The sequence below is a fragment of the Petaurus breviceps genome, unplaced genomic scaffold (genome assembly GCF_028583685.1).
Source record: "Petaurus breviceps papuanus isolate PSGF00001 unplaced genomic scaffold, PetGlider_PUasm1.0 555, whole genome shotgun sequence".
NCBI lineage: Eukaryota > Metazoa > Chordata > Mammalia > Diprotodontia > Petauridae > Petaurus > Petaurus breviceps.
In genome coordinates, this window is record NW_027186373.1 from 692320 (window position 1) to 707789 (window position 15470).

Consider the following 15470-nt stretch of genomic DNA (forward strand, 5'->3'; position numbering starts at 1 on the left):
GAAGTTCGGGGTGCTGACCTTTTTCCCCTGAACAAGGTAAATGATATATGGTCTGACTGATTAAAGTAAGCTTGTTAACCCATTTTGAGTTGCTTTCCTTTATCAAAGCAGATCCAAGAACCTGGGTGAACAGCAACCCTGAGGACGCTTGGGGTGCTTGCTGCTACAGGGGCTAGATTGGAGTCTTCCTGACTCCAGGCCTGGCACTCTATCCAACTGCCCATCGAGTGCTTCCAGTGTCCCAAGCATTCGGTGCCCTAGCCCTAAAAAGACAGTCTCTTCGCTTGGAGGGGCTTCCATCAAATGGGAAAAGCTGCTGGCCAAAAGGCTGGAGCCTCGAGGTTAGGCTTTCTGGAAGGTGGTCTGCCTGTGCAACTTTGAGGAAACCCAAAGCAGCTCCATCCTGGTCACTGCAGCTGGACAGTGGAGGATGAGGGGAGGGCTCTGAATGCAAAAGGAGTTTGTGTTTAATCCTGGAGGAAATGAGGAGCCACTGGCAGCCACTGGGAAGGAAGAGAGAGGATCTCACTAGAGTGAGAAAGCATGTGAGGATATTGCAGTAGCTCTAAGGAGGGGCCAGCACCAGCGTCTTAGAGGGACCTAATGCTGAGACGGGACAAGAAATCGGATCTGTGGGCTGTGAGGATGTACTAACAGAGGAAGCCCTCGGCAGCCCAAGCCAACGAAGCATCCAGACCAAGAGGCTAGTGGGGGTGTGGGAGGGGTGAAATGTGGGTAGACTGGTTCTTTTTTAAAATGCCTGGGGCTTTAGTGGGCTGCAAGCTCTCTGGGAACCCCAGCCACACTGTTTTGTCTTCATCAGACCCATTCGGAGAACCCAGTGTAGGAAAGACAGTGATAAGCCTGAGGATATGCAGAGGTGGCCATCCAGGATGGGGAAGAGTCTTGGGCCCCTCTCATATGAGGGCTGCTGGAAAGACTGGGAATATTTGGTCTGGAGAATGGGAGACCTGGGATGGGCAGGGAAGAGAAGTGGGGCTATGGCAGTTCTCTTCAGGAATTTGGAGGCCATCATGGGAAACAAGGGGCTCACTTGTTCATTCTGCTTGGCACCAAAGGGCAGCACTGAGAGCAGCTGTCTGGAGTCTTTTTGAGGCGTGGTAGGCTCCCCCTCCTGGAGATCTTTGGGCAAAGACCAGGTAAGTGACCACTTGGTGGTTGAATTGTCAAGTGAATCCCTTCTTGGTTCTAGGCTGAAGTACATTCCTCCAGAGGCCCCTTCTGCCCCTGAAATGCTGTGCCTTCCCCTGCATGGGCCACAGGGGCAGCCCCAGGAATGGAGGGTCTGACAAAGTTCAGCTGCTTCCTAGAGACAGAGCTTCAAGCAAGTCCCAGAATGTCTCAGCCTCAGCTCTTAACCTATAAAATAGGAATAATCATCCTCAAACCACCACCTCTTCACAGCTGTGAGGAGAGCATGGCTGTAGTACAATGAGTTACTTATCCAGAGGGTGGTGCCCCAGGAAGCCCACCCCCTTCCCACCATGCCCCCATCTCCTCCTTAGCCCTGGTTCCCATACTGGGCTATGGCTTGAGTGGGGAGGGCGTCACCCAGAAGCAGAGAGGACTTTATGGAAGACCTCAACTCACCTTTTTCCCTTCCCAAAATGCTTTTGTGCTTTCACCTCACCGTTGGGGAGCCCAGCAGGGAAGAGACATCCTCAGGCAAGCTAGGGATGCCTCTCTCCTTTCACAGCAAGGGACTGGCTGGGGAACCTTTGGGCGATTTCAGGGAGAGCTGAGGCCTGGAACACAAGCAGACCTTCTGTACGTGATTTCGGTCTGGGGGGTGGGGGATGAAGGGGACCCTCCTTGACTGGCTGCAGCACCAGACCCTTGCTGGGGTAGGGAATTCCAAAGGCCTCAGCCAGCCTAGTACTTTCATGGTGGGATTCCTTCTTTGGGATGAATTCTGCCCATTGGCATTCTGGTAAAAGAAGAGAGGCAATGTTTTTAGGGAGGGGAAAAAGGCATGGGCTCTCCCTGGCTAAGGCCGACTGTAGCCCTGTGAATACAGGCCTTGGCAGGGGTGGGGGCAGGACAGGATCTGCAGTCAATTTCTCTGTGATGTCCAAAGATCAAGGACAGGGAACAGCCTTTGGGATGGACGGCAGTTGTGGCCAGTACTCACCCAGTGGAGATGCCACATCTCAGACCAGTGCTACGTAGAAAGTGCCTGAAGTCTGAAGCCCCTCTCCCCAAAGCCTGAGGTGGTAGCAGAGGGCTTGCCCCTGAGGTGTGAGGAGGAATGTTTGGATTCCTGCATTTGCTCTATCTTTGAAGTAAATAGCCTTTTGTAAAAGCTAATGGACTTACTGGCTAAATGGGACTTGGGTACCAGTCACTGGTGGCTAACCACTGCCAGAATGAGGGCTTGAGGCAGTGGTATTAGCAAATGGGGCCCTCAGCCCCTCAGCATTGCCCCTAGAGGAAGATGGCGCTGGCCTTGCTCAGGGAGAGGAGCCAGAATGCTCCCTAACCACGACAGAAATCATGGCCATTCTTACCATGACGGAGAGCTAACCTGGGGCTTTGGCTGGACCAACCCCAAGGGAGAGGTGCACAGGAGAGGCAGGCATGAATATGCTGCAGTTCCATCCCTGGACGGAGGCCTCTCGTTTGAGGAGTCCCAAGGATTAAAATGCAGTGGCATTTTCCAGGGCCTTCATTTGGAAGACACTGATCACAATCCCAGAAGCACTCCCTGCTCCCCAGGCTGTCTGAGGATGGGCCACATGCCTGTGAGGACTGAGGGAGAAGGGGAGGCAGCAGCCCCAGGATCCTCAAGACAGGGCTGGCAGCAAGCCCCGAGGCTGTCTCTGTAGCTCTGGCTGCCTCCCCATCACAGAAGCCTGGAGCCACACAGAGGTCCTAGAACAGCAGGGGCTGTAGCCCAGGTCTCCAGGCTCCCCATCCAGAGTCTGTGCTAACAGCACAGCAATCCAACCAATCAAATCACAGGAGAAAAGCAAAGCATGGAAGAATCCCCAGAGTCTCCTTCTCTGTGTTTCCTTCCTTGGGGAAAGAAAATGATGAGAGGAGTCCGAAACGTGGGACTAATGAGCCATGGTTCTGGCTGTGGCAGGAACCTCTCCCCCCAGTGCTCAGAGAAGGTCCCTGGCAGTGGCTCTACAAGGCAGACAAGAAAGGCATCACGGGGAATACTGGCCTCCAGGAGAGAGCAAGTCAGGACAGGCAGAGGGCAGGGATGAAGGTGCTGTCCATTCGTCACTTCCCTGGATGGCTGCCTTAATGACATTCAGAAATTCTCTTTCTCCCTGCAGTCCTAGGCACTGTACAGGGTTGAAAGGTGCAGAGTCTGTCTCGGGCAGCTCACCCTCTTGCCCTCTTCTGTAATCGTGGGCAGCTAGCCAATCTCCTTGTCCACCTCAGAGTTGGGCAGCAGTGTGAAGTCCTCGATGTCTGAGGAAGGCTGGCAAGCCCTGGAAGCCTTTGCCACACTCATTACACCCATAGAGTTTATTTCCAGCATGAATCCTTTGGTGTCTGCTGAGGGCCGAGCAGTAACTAAAGGCTTTACCACACTCATTGCATTCATATGGTTTTTCTCCCGTGTGAATTCTCTGATGTTGAGAAAGGTATTTGCTCTGGCTGAAAGTTTTCCCACAATCACTACATTCATAGGGTTTCTCTCCAGAGTGAATTATCTGATGTTTATTCAGGTATATGCTCTGAGTGAAGGCCTTCCCACACGCGTGACACCTGTAGGGTTTCTCTCCAGTGTGGATTCTCTGATGCACAATGAGGACTGAGGAGTCACTGAAGGCTTTTCCACATTCATTACATTCGTAGGGTTTTTCTCCTGTATGAATTCTCTGATGTTTGGTAAGGGATGAACTCTGGCTAAAGGCTTTCCCACAATCACTGCATTCATAAGGTTTCTCTCCAGTGTGAATTCTCTGGTGTCGAGTGAGCTGTGCAATCTGATTGAAGGCCTTTCCACATTCATTACACTCATAGATTTTCTCTCCAGTGTGAATTCTCTGGTGTTGAGTGAAGTGAGTCCTCCGTCTAAAGGCCTTCCCACATTCACTACACTCATAGGGTTTCTCACCAGTGTGAATTCTCTGGTGTTGAATAAGGGCTGAGCTTTCAGTGAATGCTTTTCCACATTCGACACACTCATAGGGCTTCTCTCCTGTGTGGATCCTTCTATGTTGAATAAGGTGTGTCCTCTGGCTGAATGCTTTCCCACATTCATTGCATACATAAGGTTTCTCTCCAGTGTGAATTCTCTGGTGTTGAACAAGGGTGGAACGGCAACTGAACCCTCTCCCACATTCTTCACACGCATAGGGCTTTTCCCCAGTGTGGGTTCTCTGGTGTTTCGCCAGAGGTGCACTCTGGCTGAAGGCTTTGCCACACTGGCTGCATTCATAGGGTTTTTCTCCAGTGTGGATTCTCTGGTGTTCAGTTAGGTATTTGCTCCGGCTGAAAGTCTTTCCACATGCACTGCATTGATAGGGTTTCTCTCCAGGTCTCACATGGCACTGAACACAGGCCGAGTAGTGACGTAGAGATTTTCTGTTTTCCCTTGGGTTTTCTCTAATATGCAGTCTTTGGTGTTGAACCAAGTGTGCGTTTTGCTGGAACACCTTCCCATACACACTACATGGATGGACTTTCTCTTCAGCATGAGTTTTCTCATGTGGAATATGGCTCGTGGGGTTCCCCAAAGGTTTCCCAAATTCGTCATTCCATGGATAAGGTTTGTGTTCAGAGACTGTCCTGCTCTGCCAGCCAGGAAGGCCTGAGCGGGAAGTGAAGGCTTTCCTCATTTCATTCCGGGGGAAGCTTCTTCCATAGACACCCCACTCAGGAAGGCTTTCCCTTGTGGGGAGTGTGGTGCTCACACCACCTCTGTCCTTCATGGGCGAGTTCTTCGAGAGGATCACTTCCATCATCTGTCTGTCCCGGCTCCCCGGCTTGCTCTGAGACCTGAACACGCAGGTCCAGGCTTCTCTCAATGTCCTGTCCCTGGAGGGTCTTTCCATCCTTGCTGGCTGGAAGAAGGCTCCTTGGGCAGTGCCATGCTTTGGGCTTAATGCCTCTGGCCTACTCTTCCCATCTGAAAGAAATTTGTGAAACCTCAAATGGCCTAATTCCCAAGTGGATAAAATCATCATCAGTGCCACCAGCAGCAGCATGGCTTAGGGGGCCTCCAGTCCGCCACAGACCATGGGAAAAGAAGGGCAGGGTAGGAGAAAAAGAGGGATGAGGCAAGGGAGCTAGATGGTGCAGGCTGGGATCAGGGGTGCGAGGGAGGGCAGCAGGGGAGGAACCCAGGGAGAAGGGAGGGCAGTCCACACAAGGCGAGGCAGCCCCAAGCTCCTTCAGAACTCCCCTCAGGGCCAATTCCTCCAGGAGGCCTCCCTGACTCTCCTGATGGAAGGTCTGTCTCCTTGCATGAGTTCTGCCAACACCCCTCTGATGTACTACCTGGTGTGGTGTTTCTTTTGGAGACTATTTTGGCCCAAGCTCACACAGGCAAGGCCCCACTTTTCACCTTCACATCCCCAACAGCAAGCACAGGGTCATGTTTGCCAAACTGCAGAGTTTCTGAGCAGGGAAGCTCCTCCTGAGGAAAGCCCAGCTTGGGGAGGGTGCACCTGGCAGTGGACCCTGGGTGAGTGGGTCCTTTAGTGCCCCTTTAGAGCGGGTAAGCTCTAAAAGGCTATAGCAAACACCAGGCCTGCAGTTAGGAAGGTCAGTGTGGGGTGACAGCCACAGGCCTGGGGAGAAATGGGCAGTTTTCAGGAGACTCCACTGAGGACAAACTGACAGATGCTGAAACACAGGATGTGGCATATGGGGGGGGGGGAGAGGAGAAGGGTGGCTCTGGCATCTTGGGCTCAGGGATCCTGCGATATTCTTGGCAGAAATGGGCAGCTTGAAGGGGACCTGGTCAGCAACGAGCCACGGGGGAAGGGGAGATGTCCAAGCAGAGCTGGCCAGGGGCCAGGATGTGGGAGGGGATGGAGGCTGGAGGCCAAAGGCCAGGCCCAGAGGAGTGTGACCAGAGAGAAGAGCAGAGGTCCAAGGGAGGAGGAAGAAGAGAAGGAGCCCTCAGCAAGGAGAGGACAGCCAGAAGGCAAGGGGAGAAACATGGAGGGAGCTTCAGCACAGAGCCTGAGGAGGGACCACAGGAAGCTTCCCTGGCCTGGCCCCAGGCCTCCAAGGGGCAATGGGGTAGAGTCAGGGTCTGGCCCGGCTGCACCAGACTGACAGGGGCCCATGCTGGGGTGTGACAGACCCACAGTGGGTGGGCAGGAGGGCAGCAAAGCAGCAGAGTCAAGAGGAAACCCCCCCGGGAGGTGGACACTCCCCCCCCAAGGGTTACTTAGAAGGAAGCCAAGGTTTGGAGGGAGTATACGTGACTCCAGGACCCCCCCCTCCCAGCTGCCTCCCCCATGCTCTGCAGAGATGGATCCTTGGCATGAGCTGGAGGGGATGGACCTCACACATGCCTGGCCCACCTTCTCCTCCCTGCTCTGGTGACCGTCACTCACCAGCTCCCTCCACAGCCCATAGTGCGGCCACTTGTTCCCAGTGACAGAGAGTGTTGTGATCAGGAACTGGAATCCCTGCTCAGGGAGAGAAACAGGCCATGGCCCCTTTTGCTGGGAGGCTGAATCCCTGAGTTCAGGCCCGGCCCTGGACAGGGGGCAGCCTCCTTGGGGTAAAAGGGAGAACAGCCACTGCCTCCCCCAGAGCTCCCAATCAGGAAGCCCTTCCTCCTGGGCCTTGCTCTAACCCCTGGCCCTGGCGGGAACATCCCCAGCCCTGGTGAGAATGCCCCTGGCCCTGGTGGGAACACCGCCTGGCACAGTGGGAACGGCCCCAGCCCTGGTGAGAATGCCCCTGGCCCTGGTGGGAACACCTCCTGGCACAGTGGGAACGGCCCCAGCCCTGGTGAGAATGTCCCTGGCCCTGGCGGGAATGGCCCCAGCCCCAGCGGGAACATCCCCAGCCCTGGTGAGAATGCCCCTGGCCTTGGCAGGAACACCGTCTGGCACAGTGGGAATGTCCCCAGCCCCGGTGGGAATGCCACCTGGCCCTGGGAATACTCCATGGCTGGGGGAGCACACCTACCCTATAGGGACAATGGGGAAGGCAGCCGTGTTCTCTTCCCCAAAGCTCAGGCTCCCAGGCCCCTGAGCTCCACCCCCCTAGACCCTGCAGCATCCGAGGTCCCTGCAGTGAGTGCTGCTATTAGGATGATTTATGGGGGCCTCCTTACCCAGGGAGACCAGATTTTGGTAGGTCTCCAGCATGACGTCCCTGTACAGCTGCCTCTGAGAGGGGCCCAGCCGCCCCCACTCCTCAGGGGTGAAGTCCACGGCCACATCCCTGAAGGTCACGGGCTCCTGAAACACAAAGTACATGCCTGCTGGCTGGGGGGCCCTGCTGGGTGGGGAAGGGAGCCAGGAAGAGCCCTTAGATGGGACAATGAACCCCCAAACAGCCTTGGCCATGACCTTGGGGCAGAACCAGGGTAATGGGGGGCCCCCGAACCAGCAAGTCCAGTTCAGGTAAAGTCAGGGAGCAAAAGGGAGAGCCGTGGCCTTGGGTGCAAAGGGTCCAGGCTTCACTGCTGGGAGCCATGGGGGGGACACAGAAGATGGACGGAGCTGGGGAGCTCTCACCTGAGGCCCACCCCTGGGATGTCCTTTGACAGATGTTTCCGATGGCACTCTGACACTAACCACTTCCATGGTGGGGGGAGCACTGCGCCTGCAGTCCGGAAGATCCAAGTTCAAATCCAGCCTCAGACACATGGATGACCCTGGGCAAGCTGCCTCGGTCACTGTAAAGTGGAGATGACAGTGTCCACCCCCCAGGGTTGTTGTGGGGTCCAATGGCACATCTGCCTCCCCCCCCCCATCCTTCCAGGGCCCTGTGGCCCCCAGAGCCAGAGGGGCCCCCGCTCCGCCGTCCTCCTCTCTTGACCTGCCTGGGCCACAGCTTCCTGCTGTGGGAGAGTAGAGGTGACGTCACGGAGCCCTCTTCACGCCCTGAGGGCACGTGAACACAGGGTTTGGCAGGGCACAGAGACACAATCAAACAGCGCCCGCCTTCAGGGAGCTTATCTTCTGGGGGTGGGGGAGGGTCACAAAGAAGCAAAGGCAGAAGATACAAAGTAACAAGCGGGGAGGGTGGGGCCAAGGGCCACGCTGTGGAGCCGGGCGGGGCAGTGGCAGCAGGAGCCCAGCTTCAGTGGCCAGAGGGGTCACCTCCACTGTGAATGGGGGGCGGTGGCCGGAGGAAATCCCCGACCCTCACCCCAAAGGCAGCAGGAACCAGCTCCTTCCCCTGCATGGGGAGGCTGAGCTCCGTCTGGGTGTCTGCCCAGAGCCAGCACAGAGGCACAGGCGGGGGGGAGGGGCACAGAAAAGCTGCGGCACAAAGGCCCCTGAGAATGAGCCCAGGCATCGCACAGACTCACCTGGTGCCCCACCGTCCGTCCAGTGCCGCGCTCCCTGCGGAGCCAGGGCTGAGCTAGAAGAGCAGAGAGAGAAGGGCCCGTCCGCCCCCGCCCCCACCCCCTGAGGTATCTCTGAGGGAGGGGCCCTTTCTGACCAAACTGCTGGGAGCAGCATCTCCCATCAGGAGGAAATGACCTGAACACTGACTCACAGCACAGAGAGCAGAGAGGGGCAAGGGCTGACCTGAGGGATGCAAGCCGGCTCACACCCAGCTGCTGAGGCCGCCAGGAGGGAGAGAGCGTGCGCAAGCCCTGGTCCGTGTCCGCAGGGCGAGGATGAGCCCCCGGGGCCTCTGCACACAGCCCCCCATCCTCTGTGTCCGCAGGGTGAAGACGAGCCCCCCAGGGCCTCTGCACACAGCCCCCCATCCTCTGTGTCCGCAGGGCGAGGATGAGCCCCCCCTCCCCCGCCTCCAGGATCTCTAAGCCTGAGCCCAGGGGCCATCCCGGTGCGGCCGCCTCTTCGTGTGACCCTGGACAAGTCACGTCACCACTGCCTGCCTGGACCATAAGAGCCCCGCCTCCGGGGCTCAGGGTGCTACATAGGCCCGGCTGTTCACTTCACCATGAGCCTCTCCAAGCACAGGGCTACAACTCAGGACCCAAAGACAGGCTGGAGCCATGACCCACCCTCCTCCCCCGCCCGGCAGGGGCCGCTGTGGAGCCACACTCACACCCCACCCCCCCACCGCGTGCGCGAAGCCAGAAAAAGCCAGAGACACACCCGGACTCGCGCCACCCTGCGCCTGCGCAAGGGCCATCCGCGCTGGGCCTAGGACTACGAGTCCCACAATGCACCGCAAGGACGCCTGCACATCGAGAGCCCCGGTATACAATTCCCACTGCGCCTCCGCAGATGGCGTGAGTTCCACCGCGGCCGCTCAGGCCCGGGCCGCTTTGGGGAGGGCCCAAGGTCAAAGTGGGGTCGGGATCCGAGTCGAGCCTAGAGCGCCGCGGTCCGCGCTCCCAGTCCGAGAGGGGCGGCAGGTGGGGCCGAGTCTGACTGAAAGCGCTTCTCAGGCCTCGGCCCGGACCCAGCCTCGACTCCTCCAGAGTCCGCGAAAGCCGAGCCCCCGCCGCAAGGGCTGCTGGGAAATTGAGTCCTGACCAGCGGCCCCCGCCTTGGGTTCGCGACTGCGCACGCGCATCCGCAGGTGAGTAGCAGACGCCCCAGTCTGCCCAGGCGCAGGCGCAGAACCCGCGGCCTCTGGCAACGATTCAGACGTGGTGTACGCCTCCTCTCGTGTGCGCAGGCGCATCCGCGTTCGGCTTTGTCCGCCTCCGCGCCCTCGTGGGAGGGGAGAAGGGACGGGGGCGGGGTGCGTTGTGTCCGACGCCGCTCGGGAGGGGGAAGAGGAAGGGCAGGAGGAGGAGGAGGAGCCGCAGGAGGAGCCGCCCTCGGCTAGGGTCAGGGCCTCCGAGGCTCCCTGTTTCCGTGGTAACAGAGGGGTGGGGGAAACACCTGGCTTGGGCTGAGGCCCCCCCCCCCCCCCTGGCTCCGGTGGCGTCACCCCCCTCCCCCCACCGAGGAGAAAACTGAGGCAGGCCCGGACCGAGGCCCCGCCCCCCCAGCAAACAGCAGGCGCATAATAAAGGCCCCACCCCCTTCCTTGCCAAGACCACATTCCCAAAGTCCAGCCCAAGGGAGCCTCAAATGCAGCCATTTCTGACCAGCGGGGGCAGTTGGTCAATAAGCATTTATTTAGGGAGCACCTACTGTATGCCCGGTAAGCCCCTGAATGGCAGCAGCGCCCCCCCAGGACCGCAGCTGGACCGGAAGGGGGGGGCAGGAGCTGGGGAGGCCCCGCCCCCAGAGGAGGACCAGTGGGGGGGAGCGCAGCAGGGGGTACAGGTAGTTCTGGGTGGCGGGCCTGGGGGTCTCCCCCGCAGCGGGGCGGGATCCCGGGGTCCTGAGCAGAAGGCGCTGCAGCGTTCTCTTGTTTCTTTCAGGGCGCTGCTGAGGAAGGGTCCCAGGCAGGCGATGGAAAGCCCCCGGGGGGCCGAGTCTGGGGGCTCCAGGGCCCAGAGGGAGGAGGACTCAGGGCAGGAGCCCAGCTCACGCCAAGGGAGCCGGAGCCCCCCAGGGGCACGGGCAGCAGGGCGCATCTGCGGAGAGAAGAAGCCTTGGAAATGCGCGGAATGTGGGAAAGCCTTCAGCTACTGCTCCGCCTTCGTCCTGCACCGCAGGGTTCACACCGGGGAGAAGCCCTACGCTTGTAAGGAGTGCGGGAAGGCCTTCAGCCAGAGCGTGCACCTGACCCTGCACCGGAGAACGCACACCGGGGAGAAGCCCTACGCCTGCCACGAGTGCGGGAAGGCCTTCAGCCAGGGCTCCTACCTTATCTCGCATTGGAAGACGCACACTGGGGAGAAGCCCTACGCCTGTAAGGAGTGCGGGAAGGCCTTCACCAGAATTTCACACCTCACACAGCATGGCAGGACCCACACCGGGGAGAAGCCCTACAAATGCAGCGAGTGCGGGAAGGCCTTCAGGAATCGCTCCTCCCTGATGGAGCATCAGAGAATTCACACGGGAGAGAAGCCTTATGAGTGCACAGAATGTGAGAAGGCCTTTCGGTTCTCTTCCGCGCTCATCAGACACCAGCGAATTCACACAGAGGAGAAGCCCTACAAATGCAGCGAGTGTGGGAAAGCCTTTACCCAGATTTCACACCTTACTCAACACCAAAGAATTCATACAGGAGAGAAACCCTACAAATGTAATGAGTGTGGCACCACCTTCAGTCAGAGCTCGTCCCTTATTGAACATCAGAGAATTCATACAGGAGAGAAACCCTATAAATGCAGTGAATGTGGAAAAGCTTTCACTCAGATTTCACATCTTATTCAGCATCAAAGGATTCATACTGGGGAGAAACCTTACAAATGTAATGAATGTGGGAAAGCCTTCAGTAATCGCTCACACCTTATTCAACATCATTTAATTCATACAGGAGAAAAACCTTATAAGTGTGTTGAATGTGGAACAACTTTCAGTCATGGTTCATCCCTTATTGAACATCAGAAAATTCATACTGGAGAAAAACCCTATAAATGTAATGAATGTGGGAAGGCCTTCAGCCAGGGCTCATCCCTGACTCTCCATCAGAGAACTCACACTGGGGAAAAACCCTATAAATGTAATGAATGTGGGAAATCATTTAGTAACCGTTCGTACCTTATTCAGCACCACATAATTCACACTGGAGAAAAACCCTATGAATGTAATGAGTGTGGAAAAGCCTTCAGTTTCTCCTCAGCACTTATTCGACACCAGAGAACACACACAGAGGAGAAACCCTATAAGTGTGAATGTGGGAAAGCCTATAGTCAGATTTTACTCCTTACTCAGCATCAGAGCATTCATAGTGAGGAAAAACTACATTCGCTTAATGACGGTGGCAAAAGCTTCAGCCACAGTTCCATACCTGTTGAACCTCAGTCAATTTTAAGTGGAGAGAAAATATCACTGTGATTCCTCTAACAGACACTTATTAAGTGCCAGACACCTGCTGGAGATAGGAAAAATCTGCTTTGTCTTTGTTGACTCCTAATTTGTCTGGCCTGCCTTTTCTTAGGGTAGTGTTTTATTGACCTGGGGACCTCACACAGAGTAAATGAGCTCAGAGCACAGGCCCCCGGAGGTGGTGTGGATCCACAGGGTATCTTAGAAACTCTTCTGGGAGAAGATGGCTACAGAGAATTGATCAAATTCTGTAGTTGATAGGATTACGTTCCCTTACAGGGGTGCAAGAGAAAGAGGAAAGGTGAAGTAACCTGAGCTGAACTGGGCTAATTGGAAAGCTGCAGCTTGGACAGAAGAAGAGGTCCTGGGGAGGCTGACTGGGGCTCTCTGATGGCCCAGCTTATCCGTTTAAGTGGGACTTGTGTTCCCAAGACAACATTTCTGTATTAAAACACCAGTAAGACATGGAAAGCAAAGTAATCAAGTTTACAGTTGATGCGAAGGAGGAAGGAGAGGTAATGCAGCATATGATGGTTTGGTGCTTGGAAAATGCTGGGTTTGGGCCCACATCCCAGCGGGGATGTTAGTTGTGTGGCCACTCTGTAAAATAGTGGTAACACTTGGCCTGCCTACCTCACAGGGCTGTTGTGAGGAAATGTTGTACAAATGGTAAAGTGCAAGATGACTAGAAACCATGTGGATGAGTGTCCTTATGTTGAGAGCCTGGAAGGTTCCACTAACACAAGGGGGATGTAGATCCCACTGTGTATCCAGGTCCAAGGTGGGCCAGGTTCAGAATGGGGCCACCACAGGTGGGCAGAGCAGCTTCAAAATAGAGCTGGAGGCCCCAGTGATGGAGCTGGGACAGCTAGAATTTCCCTCAGCCCTCAGGTCCTGGCTGAGCTGTGCCCTGGGAGGCCTGATTCCAGGAGCTGGGCATATCATTTGGCCTGAAGAAAAGAGGGAGTCACATCCAGTCCCGAAAGGACCATGGTCCTCTGCCGTCATGCCAGGGGCCAAGGGCTACCTCACAGGCCTTTCTGTCTCTGGAGGGCTCCCAGAGAAAACAGGAAAGGTAAAGTAATCCGGACCCAAAGCCCTCATTTTTAATCTTCATCAGGTCTTTTCTAAAACCTTGTAACAGATCAGAGTTCTTGGCTCTCAAATCCCTGTCCACATTGAGACAAGATGTCAGTGACCTCGTTCTGCCTGCCCTCTGAAGCTCCCTGGTGTCCCCCGAGGCATCCCCTTGTGTCCTCTCTGACTCTTGCTGAGTGACCCAGGAAGAGTCTCCACTAACTAGAGAGAGCAGAAGTGTTGTTCTCTCTCGGATCATGAGGGGAGGATGGGCACTGGCACCCAGATTTAGGGAGAAGACTGGGGGTGGGAAAGACCAGACCTTAGAGTCCGACCACAGTGGGATCACCTCATCCAGTGAGCTCAGGCAAGAGCTCAATCGAGTCTGCCCCTCAGTTTCAGACCACTTCCCCATCTGTTGATGAAATACAAAAGGATTAGACCACAGTAAGGTCTCAGGGTTGCTTCTGTGATCTGAGCTTTGCACAAGAAACCCTCTAAATGCAGTTGGCCAGCCCTTCCTTGGGGAATAGAGGGGAGCATGGGGAGGAGAGGAAGATTACCCCAACTTGGGCCATCTTGCTTCTTGGTGTCCCTCACTGTGAGGGATACAAAGTGAGTGCCTCTCCCCCCAAATCAGCAGGCCAAAGGAGCACTGCTTCTCTCGAGGAGCCAGGACCAAGGAGAGAGACGTTTGCTCTACCAAGGGCTGCCAAAGGGGGCTTTCTGACTGTGACCCTTGTTCTGGACTAAAGCCTCTGAGCCCCACTTCAGCAGTTCCCAGGTTCTCCCTCCTTGAATTCTACCTACCATGGCAGGTGGGTGGGTACTCCACCCACTAGTGTCTAAAATTCTCTCAAGTTCAGGAAGGTCAGAGCTGGAAGGGACAGACCTCATGAGATGATCTCCTGATCTAGTCTGTCCTCAGGGTTCCTAAGATGAGGAAACAGGCCCAGATTGATGGAGGAGCTAGCTTACTTTAAGCTAGAGTCAGTGGAAGATGCAAGGCCTAGAACCAGGTCCTCCAAGTACAGGGCTGACCCATGACAGTGTGCCCTATGATCACAGGTATGGCCACACAAACACACACTCCTAGCCAGGGAGCCCCACTGAGGTCATCATCATGGCAAACCCTAGATGAGGGAAAGGAAAGGCCTTGGCCAAAGCCTCCTGGTATGCATCAAAAGGTGCACGATTTGGGCTCAGGAGCAGAGATTGTCCTTGGGTATGCTGTACAGGGCAGGAATGGGGCGGGGGTTCTTTGTCTTCCCTGCTTACTCTCCTATCTCTTGGAAGTTTCTCCATTTCTCCCGCCTTGGGCTTCTCCCCAGTCATGCATCCATTTAGGAAATGCTTGTTGTTGAGCTGGGCCTTGGTACAGCCATACTGGAGTGGGAAGAGCCCTGTCCTCCATTTAGCAGGCCAAGCTTGGGATCTGGATGAGCATCTCTTTCCTTGGACCCTAAGTGGGAGTTCCTTGAGGTCAGGCCTTCCTTTGTGTCCCCAGTGCTCAGCCTGTGGTAGACATTTCATTCATGCTTGTTAATTGGTGGCCGTTAGGGCCCTTTGTAAAGATCTCACCCTGTATTTATCTGCAGGCCCATTTCTTTAATATAGAGTACTGAGCAGAAGCCCTCTGAGGCAAATGTTAACCAAGCTCCTGCCCCTGGCTCCGGTGGTAGAGGCTAGAGATGAGCCCTGGAGCGGAAGAGTTAAATCAGAAATTAAGGCCCAGGTGTCTCCATGCCAAGTCAACCATGGAGGAAATCAGACTTTCCCTACCCTCCCTTGCCTGTCTTTTTAAGGAAGGGGAAACTGAGGAAGCCAATTTGCTGAAGGTTACTGAGTGAAAAATGGACAGAGCTAGAATTTGAGCCCTGAAGGACTGTCCAGTGGATGAAACCATGCTGCAGAGACATTGAACGATGGGCTGTAGAGTCTGAGACCCCAGGGAAAAATCACTGGCTCCAGTCATTGCATAAATGGAAGCTTGTGGGGGTGGAATTAGTGCCTGGTTTTGCTGAATCACCTCTCTCCTCTTTTAATCTTTCTTACAACAGAGGATTGACCCATCTGGTAACATAGAGGGAAACAATAGAATCAGAAATCACAGAATCACCAAATGGGAAGGCAGGAAGGGACCCCAACAGCCATCCAGTCCAACCAGGCACAGAAAGAGTGACCATTCAAACCTTAGTGACAAGATCATTCAGCATCAGCTTGGAGTCGGCTCATCACCTGCCCAAATAGCCCAATTCACTTAAGGACAGCTCTCACAGAGTGTTCCCCCATTAGCTTTCCCCCTAAGCTCACCCCCTTCCCTATCACTGTGGAGGGCAATTCTATCCTAGTAATTCAGGTTCCCAAACTAGGAATTATCCTGGCCTCCTCACTCTCACT

At 55.6% G+C, this 15470-nt stretch overlaps 1 protein-coding gene and 1 pseudogene across 1 annotated transcript; one reads left to right on the plus strand and one right to left on the minus strand.

The window, feature by feature from the left end:
- Positions 1 to 6: 6 nt before the first annotated feature.
- The window catches only part of LOC138172923 (zinc finger protein 420-like), a 30620-nt pseudogene continuing 15156 nt past the window's right edge, over positions 7 to 15470 (minus strand).
- Positions 9361 to 12685, plus strand: LOC138172913 (zinc finger protein 835-like). Its single transcript, XM_069102750.1, has 2 exons — positions 9361 to 9681; positions 10478 to 12685. Exon 2 carries the CDS (start codon positions 10509 to 10511, stop codon positions 12000 to 12002), a length of 1494 nt encoding a protein of 497 aa, XP_068958851.1. The 5' UTR covers positions 9361 to 9681; positions 10478 to 10508; the 3' UTR covers positions 12003 to 12685.